The 15,293-nt window shown below is 36.7% G+C and overlaps 1 protein-coding gene across 1 annotated transcript in view; it reads left to right on the top strand.

Moving 5' to 3' along the window:
* Positions 1–2,747: 2,747 nt before the first annotated feature.
* SYCP1 (synaptonemal complex protein 1) overlaps positions 2,748–15,293 on the top strand; it is a 32,695-nt gene continuing 20,149 nt past the window's right edge. Inside the window, exons 1-16 of the mRNA XM_026077236.1 lie at positions 2,748–2,838; positions 3,943–4,308; positions 4,937–5,077; positions 5,720–5,859; positions 5,949–6,053; positions 6,150–6,249; positions 7,428–7,556; positions 8,087–8,206; positions 8,601–8,714; positions 8,857–9,075; positions 10,395–10,481; positions 10,659–10,705; positions 12,040–12,204; positions 13,054–13,121; positions 13,310–13,383; positions 14,725–14,783. Coding sequence (XP_025933021.1) covers positions 2,748–2,838; positions 3,943–4,308; positions 4,937–5,077; positions 5,720–5,859; positions 5,949–6,053; positions 6,150–6,249; positions 7,428–7,556; positions 8,087–8,206; positions 8,601–8,714; positions 8,857–9,075; positions 10,395–10,481; positions 10,659–10,705; positions 12,040–12,204; positions 13,054–13,121; positions 13,310–13,383; positions 14,725–14,783 — 2,025 coding nt within the window. The remainder of the gene's footprint in view (positions 2,839–3,942; positions 4,309–4,936; positions 5,078–5,719; positions 5,860–5,948; positions 6,054–6,149; positions 6,250–7,427; positions 7,557–8,086; positions 8,207–8,600; positions 8,715–8,856; positions 9,076–10,394; positions 10,482–10,658; positions 10,706–12,039; positions 12,205–13,053; positions 13,122–13,309; positions 13,384–14,724; positions 14,784–15,293) is intronic.

Genomic DNA, 15,293 nt, shown 5'->3' with positions numbered 1-15,293 from the left:
CCCCAGTCTGATTTCAAATTTGTCCAAGTTATTGTTTTGCAAATTACATATTGGACATGTATGTTGCATTCTGTCAAGTATTCCACCAACTTCAGAGTCTGTAGCTAAGCTTTGTGTGCATGCAGAATTTACTTCGTTGCATGGCAAAGGGTTAATGAATGTATATGTGGGCTGAAGACATGTCCTTGAAGTCATGGTTCACTCCTAGTGAGGTGTGAGAGATTAGGGATGGCTACTGAACTCTTGGGAGATCAGCACATACAGCATTGCAAAAGTTCATTGACTCCTAAAATTTGGAGGAGTCTTCTGTCCTGCTGACTGACTCAAATACAAAGAACAGAATATTTCAAAAGGCCACAGATTGTAACACGTGATTACTGTAATCAGTTTTACAAATCATAAAACTTTCCTGTCCTAGAGAATTAAGTTCCTTCCTTAGATTATCTTACTCTGTTTTCCATAATTTTGTCTTAACAAGCCTAATGCAATTTCATATCAGAACAATTCTCAAATGTTAGGAAACGCAACTATTAACATTTACGCACAGGCATTCTGACAATTAAGTCTCATTTCAAGAAAGTATAGCATTCCTCAAATAAACATGGGATTTAATACTAATATTGTTACGGCATTCTCTTAATTGAAGAGCTTCAATTTGCAAAGTCCCATTCTCAGCTGGAAATTCTGGAGTTACATTGATAACTTCTATTAGTGTAAGAATCAGTAAGAGGGGCCAAATCCTCATATCCATTCTCATACAATCAAGTAAGTAGTGAAAACTTTGCCTACTTAAAGTCTGATTCAAAGCTTTAGGATGTCTAATGAACTGCAACACCTTCCATTTGGTAATACACGTTTCACATTCCTAATTTACATGTGAGATAGACTGGATCAGTGTAATTTTATTTTATCTTCTGATTTTTAATTTTATGTTCTAATCTTTTCTATTATTATTATTATTATTTAAAGAAACTACTGGAATCCAGAAACACACTTCTTCAGCAAATACACATTTTTGATGAAAAAAAATGTAGACTTTGCCCAGGCCAAATTGATCTTGCTGATAAGGACCTCATGATTCAGTGAGTCATTTCTGTTTCAACCAAATATTTACTAGCAGAGATAACATAAAAGCAGCATTCCAGTCCCACTGCATCTTTTCACCTTCTGCTGGCAACACAAAGGGAAAGTATTCAGTTCCAAAGATATGTCCAATCTGGGGGGAAGGACATGTATATTTCAAGATATGACTTCAGTTCAGACTCCCTGAAATGATACATTCATTTTCTCAGCTGTAATAGTTAGGCACAGGTATTGCACAAAGCCTAATATGTGAGTCTTTCAAAGATATTTAAACCCAAATAGTTAATTCTGCAAGAGGCAGAGATACATAGTCCTGTGGTATACACAAGACTTAGATTTGCTATTTCTTCCAAATATTTATTTGCCTTTTTCATCTTTCTTGTCCTTCCTATCTGCTCAAGAAAAGCCTATAAACGGTTCACTGGCAAAGTGTCTTGCAGAGTGTTTACTCTGCAGACATCAGATACAACATACTTTTAACCAGTGAGGCTCTCACCTACATTCCACAGTGCAGAGGAAAAAGAAGGGCCAAGGAAAAAGCACTTCCTACTTAACACTGTAGCGGCTACTCCAGTATCGCTCAATTGCTGAAGTAATACTAGAGCTTGCCTGTACATATATATACAAACTCAAAACCAGCTCACACTAGTCTCCATACAGATATTCTTTTTTTCTTTTTTTAAACCTCTCTTTTAAGAATTTTTAGAACACACTTTTTTTAGAACCTCTCTACAAAGGAAAGTTACTGAACAATAAGATAGTTTTGAAATCAAAGTACAATAGCTATTCTGCACCAACTGTGTCACTGAAAGTTCTTAGTACACTTTGTTATAGTGAATGTAGGGCTAACTACAGACAGTCAAAGCATCCAAACAGGAGCCTAGGTTCCTTCAACAATCAAAGGACAGAGAAAAGCAACACTAGAAGGCAATACATCCTACATGAGATTTGATTTTTTGGCCCTTCAGAGGAGACTCTCAACTCTTGAAGGCATATGGGCTTTTAAATGTGGAACCCAATCTAAATTAGACAGTGCCTAAGTGGGGCAAAGCCAGGTCTTAGTGCATAAAAGAGCATTTGCACGGGGAGGAAGAGCGATGTTGGCTTTTCCAGGCTATTGTCCTATATTTACATGCTCCAAATCTGGATAAAAAGTGAATGAAGCAAAGTTACTGAAAGCCAATCTTTGTGAAGAAACAAAGTCCACAAATTTCACATTTCTGCAGATGCCCTAACTCATTCTGCAAGCAAGTTTTTTCTATCCAGGGAAGCTCCTTTTAATTTCTTCACGGTGAGAATTCACCAATGGTTAGGCTAATTTCCCCAAATTGTTCTGTGTAAAATCAGTAGCTGAAGAGTTCTAAATACAGTACTAAATTCAGTAGCTGAAGAGTTCTAAATACACCTTGAAGATGTATAAATGGACTCTATACCCGATTCTTACTATTAGTACAAGCCAACATTTTGCAAACTCATTGCAAGTGTTGTGTGACTTTACATCACCTCTGATTTTCTTATGATATGCAAATAGTTTCATATCCTGGAATTTCCTGTTTTCAGCTCCTTAGCTAATCCTACCCAGCCATTCTTTCTCAAGTGATGTTTCTCTTACATTTCCATTTCTCTAGGTTTCCTTCTCAAAAGTCTATTGTACGCCAAAGTGGATGAAACAGTGCAATTTGGAGCAGAATATGGCAAATACATTTGTCACAGTACCTGATGGGTATTGTCTTGCTGAGCCCATACAGTATTATGGTGAGTAAAGCAGAATTTTAATACTAAGAAAAATCAGTATAGTAAAATGAATGTCTGTGGGAATTACCATTCTTTTCTTCATTTTAATTTATCTTTACAAAGCTCTTAGAAAGCCACACATTTGACTACCAAGCCCATATTTCAAATATGTTCAAATATATTTGACTTGCATGAAGAAGCTACGGGTTTTATTACTGTATTCCAGACACATTATAAAGAGATGATGGTTATTACTCTATAGCTTACAAAACTATAATTGCAATCAGTAATCTAATTTTGGATGAGTAAAAGCAAGACCTATTGTCTAGTAGAAACAGAAGGACCTTCAGTCTGCTTTAAAAAACCCTCCAATTTATTTTTACAGAGATTTGAATAAGCACAAAATTGAACAGGATACATGCTGCATGAGCTTTCTTCAGTATAACTGTGTAAATTTGACAAGGTGGTTGAATCAAATGAAAATACTGTAACCAGAAAAGCAGGAAGAAACTCTCTTCAAAATTCTGTACAAACATGTTGCTAAAAATCAAATTTCATAACTATATAGGATGACATGTGGAAAAATATTAAATAAAACAGGCCTTTGATTTTTACTCTACTGGATACTGACTTTGAGACTCATACCACAGGAAATATTACCACTCCAGAATTTCTGAAACATCTTTCTCAGATTCTTGATGTTTATTTTATAATATTATGCCTAAAATATGTATCAGTAACAAACATTTCATTCATTAACAAATTCACTTACGGGAAAAATATTCTTCTGTAATGAGGAAAACAAAATAAAAACAACATGAAAGTATAAATCTGAAGGTAACTATATACTCAGTTGACACATGATATTCAATTAATTACTAACAAGAATCGAGTGGCACCCACATGATATTGCCCAAACTGTTACCAAGCCATTTTTACTACACCTAAGATTTTACTTAAGAACATTACAGGCAGTACATTTAAAAAGAATGAGTCATTGAAAATGTGTTCCTCTAATATTTATGCTTAAATATTTAATCTATAAAATGTAAAAAAAACTTCAAGTAGCTGACATCAAGATATTCTCCAGGTTTTTTATTTAATCTCAATTTCTTTTTTATCTAGATGTTTTACCAGAGCACATCAATTATCAGCTGCAAGACACAGATTTTCAGACCACTCCTTACTGCCAGTATTCCACAGTTCAGTTTCCTCCTCCAGTACTACAATCACAACCTTCACAATCCCAATACAGTACATATAGCCTGGACTCTCAATACAGCGATGGGCAGTATATAATCAGCAACTGTGAACTAAACAAGCCCCCTTTCATGGCTTCCCACATTGATGACAGTGGATATCAAGGACTAAAAAGGCCAAGATTAAACCATTCTTCCTTGCGAATGAAGGGACAGGAAGAACTCTGTGTTGTGTGTGGTGACAAGGCCTCAGGTTATCACTACAATGCACTTACCTGTGAAGGTTGTAAAGGTAAGAGGAGAATAAGTTTATCTGTATCTTACCCAGGAATGTTGCCCCACAGTGCTCAACATAATATGGTAAGATTTCACACCTGTGATTTTAAAGGAACAGATTTCATTAATTTTTAAGTTGACATTTCTACAGAGGTTTGTACATTATTTAAGGAACTCTTTCTATAAGAGGCTGACTCCAGATTCACATTTTTATAACATCTTTTGAAGAAATATTTTCACAGTATATATTTAACACAAGCATTTCATGCAACTGATTTTGGTATCAGTTATTCACTAGAATGGTGTCTGTTTAAGCAGGTTCTGATTTTCTCATAACAGTTATTACAGAGTTACTTCAGTGTTATTAGTTTTACTTGCTAATAAATTTAAATAAAAATAAACAATTATTTACTACCTATACTTTTAGCTTCCTAAACAGGAGTTGTCTTGATCAGGTAAGGAAAACAGCGATTAATATTAGTTAGAAAGTACTAACAAGTCATTATTATTGTGCTGTTAAAGACCAAATTTAAAATCAAGGTGATGCTTTAATTGTAAAAAAAACCCTAAACCTTAGTTCTTTAGATCATTATGAGATAAAGGTCCTTAGATCTCTTCAGTCATAACCTGATTCTTGTCTGTAGGCTTCTTTCGACGTAGCATTACTAAAAATGCAGTGTATCGATGCAAGAATGGTGGTCACTGTGAAATGGACATGTACATGCGAAGAAAGTGTCAGGAATGTCGCTTGAAGAAGTGTAAAGCTGTGGGAATGCTAGCAGAATGTAAGTGCTCCTTCTCTGCTGGCTACTTTTATAATCAACTCTGACAAATTCTTTCTCAAAAACTATCCCTTCTCCTCATTAGAGCTAAAGGGTATTGGTCTAAATTTCATTTTGCTGTAGGAAAATTTAACTTTGGAGTCCATAGGTCCGTAGGATCTGCAGCATCGCCCTCTGCAGAAACCATCAGTATTTGGAAAGTATCTACTGAAGTTATGAAGACTGCTGTTCAAAGAGCTTACACATACATACACACACACACAAAAAATTACTACCAAGAGGCAGCTAAATATCCTGAACCTTGACAGAACAGCCATAAGCATATCAGACGCACTTTCATGTTTGAAAAAAAAATTTTTTTTTTTTGCCTAATATTTTTTCATGAACAATTCTCATGCTTGCATGTCACAGAGCCACAAGCAAAATAACATGAGAAGACTGCAGACACTCAGGCCTTTGATGGATACTGAACACAAATTCACCTAATGAATAGTGTTTTGCCATATTCTCTAGGAAACAGAGTTCCTTACAGGTTACAGCTCCTGCAATGCCAGACACACGTTATCTATAATAATATAAGTGATCATTTCACATGGTAATTAATTTGAAAATATATGCATTGATACACACTTCTATGCCTCACAGGTTTGCTGACTGAAGTACAGTGCAAGTCAAAGCGACTCAGGAAAAATTTCAAACAGAAGAGCAGTTTCCTTTGCAACATAAAACTAGAAGATGAGGGACTGAATAGTAAGCACGTATCATCTACAACAAGACCTGGAAAAGTGGGATGTTTTTCTGTTTGAAATATCTCTTTTTATCATTTATTTTTGCCTTAACGCATTGTCATTTGATTGATTTATTTTTTTAACAGATCCCAGAGAAAATGGAACTCACTCCAGGAGAACATCAACTCCTTGACCACATTGTAGCAGCACATCAAAAATACACAATTCCCCTTGAGGAAGCAAAGAAGTTTGTATGTATACAGAACAATCAACCTGCATTACTGACTTATTATTATCCTAAACACTATATTTGGTTATATCAAAAGTCTAAACACTCTTTCATGCAGCTACAAGAAACTGCAAGTCCAGAGGAAAGTTTTCTGCGTCTCTCTGAGACAGCAGTTGTTCATGTACAAGTGTTAGTGGATTTCACAAAAAGACTCCCAGGTAAGTTCCTTCTTTTGGAAAATGTTACTCTAAGTCTGACACATTATTTTAAGAGGCAGATACCATATTGGTGGCATGCACCTCAGAAAAATATAAGCTTTAAGAAAATTCTTATTCAACTGATTACCTCATCTTCAAACACTAATGATCAGGATTACCATTTGCCAGTAGTTCCCTACATTCTCTTTCATGAGGACAAATTTGGACTGTCTCCAAAGTTTTTCTATAATTAGATTTCTTTTCCATGTCTGACACGGAATAGAGACATTTTCTGAAAATTATATCTACTTCAAAATACTATCCTGAGCAAATTATTATTTTAACACATACTCTGAAATCCAATTCAGTTTGCAATTTATTATAGTCATCAAAGATAAAATAGATGTACCTTCAAAGAAAAGGCAGCACAGGAGGGATGTACCAGATGATCCTAACTCATATTTTCCTATAATACAAGCACAAGGGAGCATGCAATTAAATCCACTGCATTTTAATATAATGTTGATGAAATAACATTTGATGGGGAGGTTGATAATTTGTTCATTACTTTAAGTTGTAAAACTCACTGACAAAAGTCAATTGACATGTTTAAAGCAGGCATTTGATGTAATTTATTTAGTATCAGTGGTAGCACTACTATGGAACAGGTCTGAGAGGATGGATGAGTTGTTTGTTTTCTTAAAGTTGTGTTTCATGCTCTGCTTTGATCAGGATTAAGAACAGGATTAAGTTCCTTTGCTCTTGAATTATAAATGCAGATAATGCGTTAGTCAAAAGATGAACACAATTAAAAAAAGATCAGATATCAATGGATAAGGAGAATATCCATATTCACTGAGCAATATAACAAATTTATAAGGCATTAGGCCACATGACATATATCAGGTAACAATGGCATGTTAGGAAGAAATTTTCGATAAAGTCTTGCTTATTCCTAAATTTGTCTTTTTTAATCTTCCTCTGAATCTTCTAACACTGGACACTGCCAACAGCACAAAACCTTTTTGTCTGGTCTGCAAAGTAGCAAGAAAGACCCCAAGAGTCTACTCTTTGGTACACAGGTCTTTTAAATACATCTCCTCCTTTCCATTAAAGATATTTATTAAAATATCATTTTATCAACTCAGGGGCATAAAGGCAGCCACAGCTTCAAGTCTTAACAACATCTTTCTCTGCAGGATTTGGAAGTTTAGCTAGTGAAGATCAAATTGCGCTGCTAAAAGGGTCAACAGTTGAAGCAATGTTTTTGCATTCAGCCCAGATATATAACCAAAGAATCAGTGAATGCCAATCATCAACAAGTGAAAGTAAGTTTGACTAATAAGCTTTGTATTAACACCAGTAGTTCAGCCATTTTGAAACAACTTCCATTCATTTTTATTCACCGAATCTCAAGTAATTGCCTACTCAAACATAGCAATGTTTTACTAACAGTAATACCAGTGATGTCTACATACCTTCCATATGCATTTTTTCCACAGAGTGCCCCAAGAAGTAAAAATTAATTGGATCTCTGTTTTCCTCACACTAGTTGCTAACAAAGAGCAACAATTTTGAGTGTTTGCACAACAAATTATGGGGTAGATGGATAATATTAACTATATTAATGACATATATCATGCTAAATTTGACACGAGAGATTATTTTGACTAACAATAATGCAACAAATAAACTTGCTGCTGGATGCCAAAAAGAACTCTTTCCAATTTATCTGGTCCCTCTGCATGGGACTGAGAAAAATATACACAATTTCAGGTACATACCTGCAAAGCAGATGCAGCCAAATGTTTAAAGTAGCATGATGTTTAGCTGCGAACTGTCATCCTTCTTGCTGCAGGTCATGGAAGATTTTCTGATCATGTGACATGTTGCCACATTCAAAACCTTGAAAAGAATGCCATTTATTCCATGGAAATGTCTCACAATGAAGATAGCCCAACTTCCACTACTACCACAGGTAATGGAGGCCTCTGAAACAAAATATTTGGAAATCTGTGACTTTGCTGACCATGCTCTCCACCATGCTAAGCGATGCTGTTGGTGCAGCCTGTGCCCCCTCTCCTCCCCTCCACTCAGAGCTGGTCTGCCACCACTCAGGCACTGTTTCTTCATGGATGGAGGAGGCAGCTTTTGCCTTTGCTTATATCCTAGGATAAAGAAGTCTTGAGCTATATCAAGAGCTGCACAGCACAACTACATTAGGAATAAAAATTGTTTTCATAAAGCTTATTAACCCTTTCATGTGATGGGACAGCCTGGAACTTTAAAAGATTAGGACAAAGATGACTCATAATGGCATTGTCTGCTTCTGTACTGAAATAATATTCTGATAATTTTATTTCATTTCCAAGGTATAACCGAGGAGTTTATTACTGCGCTGTTTTACTTCTACAGAAGCATGGGAGAACTTAAAGTGACGGAGACGGAATATGCCCTGCTTGTGGCAACAACTGTGTTTTTTTCAGGTAAAACCATGAGATGAGTTGCTGTTACTTACTAGCGTGCTTTTAACTCATTTTAACTCCCCGCGCCGCGGGCCGCCGCTCCCTCAGGCGGAGCTGCGCCGCGCGCTCCCCCTAACCGCGCTCTCCCGCCGCGCTCCCGCAGACCGCCCGCTGCTGAGGAACAAGCGGCACGTGGAGGAGCTGCAGGAGCCGCTCCTGGGCATCCTCTACAAGTACTCGAAGATCCACCACCCCGAGGACCCACAGCACTTCGCTCGCCTCATCGGGCGCCTCACGGAACTGCGCACTCTAAACCACACCCACGCGGAGGTGCTGGTAACGTGGCGGACCAAGGACCCCCGGCTGACCTCCTTGCTCTGCGAGATCTGGGACCTGCACTAGGCGGCGCCGAGCCTTGCCCCCCGCAACGCAGTAAACGTGCAGCGGCGTCCCGCCGGCCGTTACTGCCGCCCCGCCCTGCGCGCGCGCGCCGCCGCTTCCCGCCTTTTCGCTCTCTCTCAGCGGGGGGCGAGCCGGGGCGCGGACGTGCTCGTCCTGGGGCGCTGCTTCTGCGGCCTACCCTTTTCTCCGAGGCCATGGAAAAGGAAAAGCCATTTAAACTGTTCGTGCCGCCGCGTCTGAGCGGTGGCCAGGTGTCTGCAGTCAAGCCGCAGGCCAGCGCTCGGGTTGCGGGGCTCGGTCAGGTAAAGGGCGCAGCCGCCTCCCGCGCGCTGCGCCGCTCCTGAGGCGGCGGCGAGCGGTGGCCCGGCGGCGGGGCGGGCTGTGGCACGGGGGGAGCGCCCAGGCGAAGCCCTTAACCTCTGTCCTGGAGAGCACGTGCATGACAGTGTTTTACTGCAAACTGCTAAGATTGGCAGGGGGGCGAGCATTTTCAATTTTGATTTCCAATATTTTTAGTTTATTTCTGTCACAACCAAAAAGAGTCATCTTCTCGGCTGTTTGCTATGTATTTTAACTGTTCACCACCAACCACAAATAATTAATGCTTGATGTGGGTAATTCAGAACAGTAAGTTGGGAAGGACACAACTTCTTGTTCTGACTCACTTGGATTTATTGCTCCCACCACAATCAAATGTAGAGTGAAAGTGTTCTGTCATTAGGCACTAAATTCTCTGAATTCAACAAGTTCTTTTTTCATGTTGAGGTTCCCTTTTAAATATGCTTTGATTCAGATACGATGACTTTCTGACAGAAGACAATTACGCTGTGTACAAGACAAATTTCTGTGACTTTTAGAACACCTTGTAAAATGAAATTTTCATGCTGAAACTTCATCAGATCCGTTTTAGAAAATATTATTGGGGAAAAAAATAAACATGTGAATACTGGACTTAAAAAAAAAAAAATCACTTGGCTTATTGAGTCCTTTATCACACAACTGTGAACAGGCATGTAATAGCTAATAAGTTTGTAACTGTAATGAAAAACATCCATTTCTTTGGTCACAGAATATTGTATAAGCAAACTACAAAGGACAGATGGTTCTAAAAGCCACTATGAGTTAAGAAGCAAACAGGCGAGTTACAAAGCATTGCTAATATCTTGGGCTCTTACAATAGTATGTAGCTGATTTATTAATGGGAAGTTCTATTTTCACTTTAGCTGTATTTTTTTTTTCTGGGATTTGTAATCCTGCTTTTCAAATTCACCCATAAGAAACTAATTTTTAAATTTATCCAGGGTTTTAACAAATGCCCGGGCGATGATTTTAATTTGCCCTTTGTAATGACAAGTACACCAAACCATGGTGAAATCACTGATTCAGGTAAGCCTAAAATGAGCATTAATCTTGCATTATATATATATATTTTTAAATTTTTTGACTATCATCTTGTACATTTTTCATGACTAATTTCACAATGTCATACCTGTTGCTCTGTTAAATATGGTTGCACTTGTTTTTTTCTTGAAATAGATTTATCAAAATCTCTCCATATTCCAGATGCGATTTCACAGCAAGTAAAACTTTGGTCTGAGATAGATGAAGAGGTCAGCTAAGTATCATACTTTGCATATCTAATTTCTTAGAGCCTCCTAATATTTAATCTCTTCCCAAAACAGTTCCGTAAGCACCATCCTATGGATAGTTTAGGCTAGAGGAAGGGGAAGAATCATTTTCTGCATCTCCTGTTTAAAGCTGTATTATTTAGAGAAGGTACTTAAGATTCACTTAAGTGAACATGCCTAGAGGTAAACCTTTAGAAATTAAAAAAAAAAAAAACTTTAAAATTGTCTTACGTGCCTGGAGAGTCTAGGAGTTTTAAGATTAATTAGAATAAGATTTAGGAACTTGAATATCTTTGTGAACCTGGTTCTAAAAAATCTATTGAAAGGCAAAAGGATTAAAGTCAGAGAAGTCTTAGGAAAATTATCCCAGTTGTCTTTTTTGACTTTATTGTATCTATAAATCAATGAATTTAGTGGAGTGGCTTCCTCAAGCATTTGTTTTTTCTCTTGGCCTTTTTAGTGAAATTGTTCTGGTTTATTGTAACTCTCAGTAAAGCTAATTATTAGCAGTAACTGATTGTGCTTCCCAGATACGGAATGCTGGTTGCTGCAATAAAATTGAACATATTTCTTGCTCTTGTTTCACTGATTTTTCATCTCCCTGAGGACTGAACTTCTTTTACCCTAGCAGCTATTAAAATCACAGTTAAAATACAGTCATGATTGTAATAATATCGTGATGCAGCCAGAAAAAAGGATAGCATTAGGTGATGTCATACCTAAAACTTACAGCAGAACTGCCTGGTGGCCTACCATTCTACTCTTAACTTTTTAAAGCCACTGATCAAGCACTGCTGGTACAGTGCTTTAGTGCTTTAAGGATGTTTCAAGAGCACAAGGTTGGCTTTTTCTTTTTTTTTTTCCCCCCCCCTCCTTTCTTTGTATGTGAGTTGATTGCAGAAACACATCATAGGAAGTTTAGGACATGATCTTTGAAGCCTGATTCTTTCACTTAACCCAGCAGTATTTGTCAGAAAGAGAAGCGGGATGTGGTATGAAAAGCCTAGCGGAAGGAATCTTGGCGCCATTGATAATACTAGCAAAACTGGTGGATTGCAGTTATGCGAGACTTTAAGGCTATCCAGTGGGGTATTTTTCACTCATTTGCGTTGTATTTGTGTCCCTGACTTATTCTGTAATGTCTGTTGATACATGCACAGTGGATGCATAAAGATTAAATTTGTTTCTTGCTTATATAGAAGCTTGTGTCACCATCTGTGGGGAAAAAATATTAAACTTACTTTGTTTCTGAGATAAATGTATATCTAAAATGTTAATTAAATAGCATTTGAGATTAAATTCTGAATTTTCAATAGAGTATAGAAACAATGAATGAGTTATATTCAAAACTCTACAAAGAGGCTGAGAAGATCAAGCGATGGAAAGTAACTGTAGAATCAGAACTAAAGCAGAAAGAGAGAAAATTGCAAGAAAATAGAAAGATTATTGAAGCACAGCGTAAAGCCATTCAAGAACTGCAGGCCAGTATTGTACTATATGTGTTGAATACCTAAATTAAAGAAAAAGATCTTCCTGAATTAGTTTGAACATATTATTCATACAATTAAATATTAAAGAATGTTACAGAACTTGAAGAAGGCATTTTAAGCTGTTCATGTGAGGACTTTAAAGAAGCTAGTTGGCTAGATATCAATGACCTATAGTTCTACAGTTTTTAAAGGGAAATCTTTACCTTTTTTGTTATTTAGAATGTTTTTCCTCTTGTTAACAATGTGCATTCCATCTTTGAATTATTATTATGCACATCATACTGTGGAGATACATAGACTTGCTCAAGACTGCATAAGCTTTTGTACCCCTGGTATCTTAAAGTAAGCTCCTGCATATTTCCACACAACATATACAGGAAGTAGTATACTCTGCTTTATCCCAGTTTCTTATCTATCTGGTAGCATGGGGATCTTTGTTAGTGAAACATACATATTAAGCAATTTATCAACCCTTTTCCTTGCCTTCTGTTTGCATCAGCTTTGGTAACCCTAGTCTTTGACTGTTTGACTTTTGCCTTGAGAAAACATTTCTTCTGAGAAGGGGTGTGTGCGCACGTGTGCACACACAGAGTATGTGAATGTACATATGGATAGCACACTGTAAGTATTTCAGTTGCTGGTAAATTACTGTTTTGGTTTTTTTATTATCTTCAAGCAAGCTATAACAAAAGAGTGTCCAGCATGTCATTTCAGATAAAATGGATTTCTATCTTCTGATGCAGAAAAATATGTTTTAATGTGAGACTTGAAAAGTGAAAGTATGGTTCTGGTATATTTTTCAATAACTATATCTTTTTGTACTTGTCCCCTATAAATTAGTTTGAAAATGAAAAACTAAGTTTAAAACTTGAAGATGAAATATGTGAAAATAAAGATCTTTTAAAAGAGTAAGTAATACAGTTAAACATATTTTTGTAAAAATAAAGTTTTCTTGCTAAGAACTACCAATATGAGCAGTTAAAAATAGATATTAAATTGTGAAGCTCATCAAGCTCTTGCATTGTCACTATTTTATGTGTGTAAAGTACTGTGCATCCCTGTGATAACATATTAAGGTATTTTTCCCTTCTTTCAGAAACAGTGCTTCAAGGCATATGTGTAATCTGCTCAAGGAAACCTGTACTCATTTCACAGAGAAGTCCACCAAATGTAAATGCTATTTAAATCTTGATTTATCAAAGTACTTCTAGCTTTCTATAAATTCATAAAGGAAAAACCTGTCATTCTGTTCAGAGTTATTTTCCAGCTGGGATAAACTGTATGTGGCTCAGTGCATCAGAATTAAGTTTAGATGTGAAACCAGAGGTCAAGTATCTCTGTGTTTTGTAGTGCTAAATTCAAAGGTTTTCTAAAGTCAGTATGATTGTTTGCTAAAAGGTTATATGGCTGGCAGAATTCAGTTGCCTAAGCTCTGAAGCAGGTTTAGGTACTATGAGCAATATGGATTAGCTACTAGCAACCACTCCAGAAGAGTGCAGATCTTTTGAACTCCTGTCACATTTGTCAGTCCTGTCCAGGTACCTTGTGTATCTTGGGTCATGTCAGAAGGCACTTCATGCCTGTGTTTAGGCAGCTGAATCTACTCCAATTACCTTTTCCAGCTTCTTTAACAGACTAGAGGAAACAGCATTATCATGTCTGGAGCAGTTAGGTTCCTAGGGAAAAAAAAACCCAAAGCCTGAGACACAATGAACAACTAGCATTCTTTACACTAAATTGGCCAACACGAGAAAGCTGGATGAGTAAATGAAACTTAAATTTTTGAAGTTTTAAAATGTATTATTGATTTGGGATTTTAATCTATATCAAATTCAGAATTGTTACTTTAATCTTTAAAATCTTCTGCCGACTTCATCTTAGATAACTTAGAAATGTCTGCCTCTTTTTTGCTTTGCTTCTGCAGACACCTGTATATAGATTTACTGTACTTCTTGGTTAACTGTTTCTTACTGTTACATTCAGAATTCTGAATTATTCTGAATTATTTTCTTGAGGAATAATAATACCATCAATTATGAAACTGAAATTGTTAAAAGAAAAAGGTGGAGATAGAGTATCATGGTAACAGTTCTATTATGATAGATCTGTGGTCATGGGTGTCTCTGCTGATGTGAAGAAACTCAGTACTGAACCTTATATTACAGCTTTTCAAACTCACTGACATTTTTGGTACAGTATTATTCAACCGTATTAATACTGTTAAAATTAATATTTATATAAATTGATACAGAATTACATTTCTCCTGGAAAAAGTGAGATTGGGAAGGAAGTTATAAAAGCTGAGCTTGCTTAATATTTCAATGGAAAATACATTTTCTTTGGATTGTATAACTTTTGTCACACTTTGTATTCACACTGACTTGCTAAAATAAGAAAAGAGTATATAATTCTCTTTTTTAAATTCATTATGCTGCTTAAGCAGAATGGCTTGAACAGCTGAAGCTCTTTTTTTCAAAAGGAAAACTTTATAGTACATTCTTATTTTGATAGATGAACATGAAAGAGAAGAAACAAAACAACTATATGTGGAACTTAATAACAACATTGAAGTAAGTGATGTAGCTTGTTAAAATTCAGCATGTGATCTGAGGTATATCTATATGTTGAGATATTCATACAAAGAACATTATCTGATAAAATGATTAGACCTCTCATTTGGGATGCTGGAACTCTGATTTTCAGCCCCTATTATTGTTTTTGTATTGTATGCACCACATTTATTGGATAAAATGCATTAACAATCCTTAGGAGTATGTAGATCTATTTAGTCTTAGGTGACTTCCATAACTGCTATCTGTCTTGGTTTTGCACTCCTTTTCACTCATCTACTGATTTCACAGAATAGTTGAGTTTGGCAGGGACCTCTGGAGATCATATAGTCCAGCCCCCTGCAGGCTCAGGTAGAGCAGATTGCTCAGGACTGTGTCAGGTCAGGTTTTTGAATATCTCCAAGGATGGTAGCCTCTCTGGGCAACCTGTTCCTGTGTTTGATCACCCTTACAGTAAAAAAGTTTTTTATCATGTTTCAATGGAATTTCTTGTATTTCAGTTTGTGCCTA

This window comes from Apteryx rowi, unplaced genomic scaffold (assembly GCF_003343035.1).
Source record: "Apteryx rowi isolate R43461 unplaced genomic scaffold, aptRow1 scaffold_45, whole genome shotgun sequence".
Classification (NCBI taxonomy): Eukaryota; Metazoa; Chordata; class Aves; order Apterygiformes; family Apterygidae; genus Apteryx; species Apteryx rowi.
Note: the sequence above shows the minus strand (reverse complement) of the source record. Positions and strands in the feature narration are given on the sequence as shown.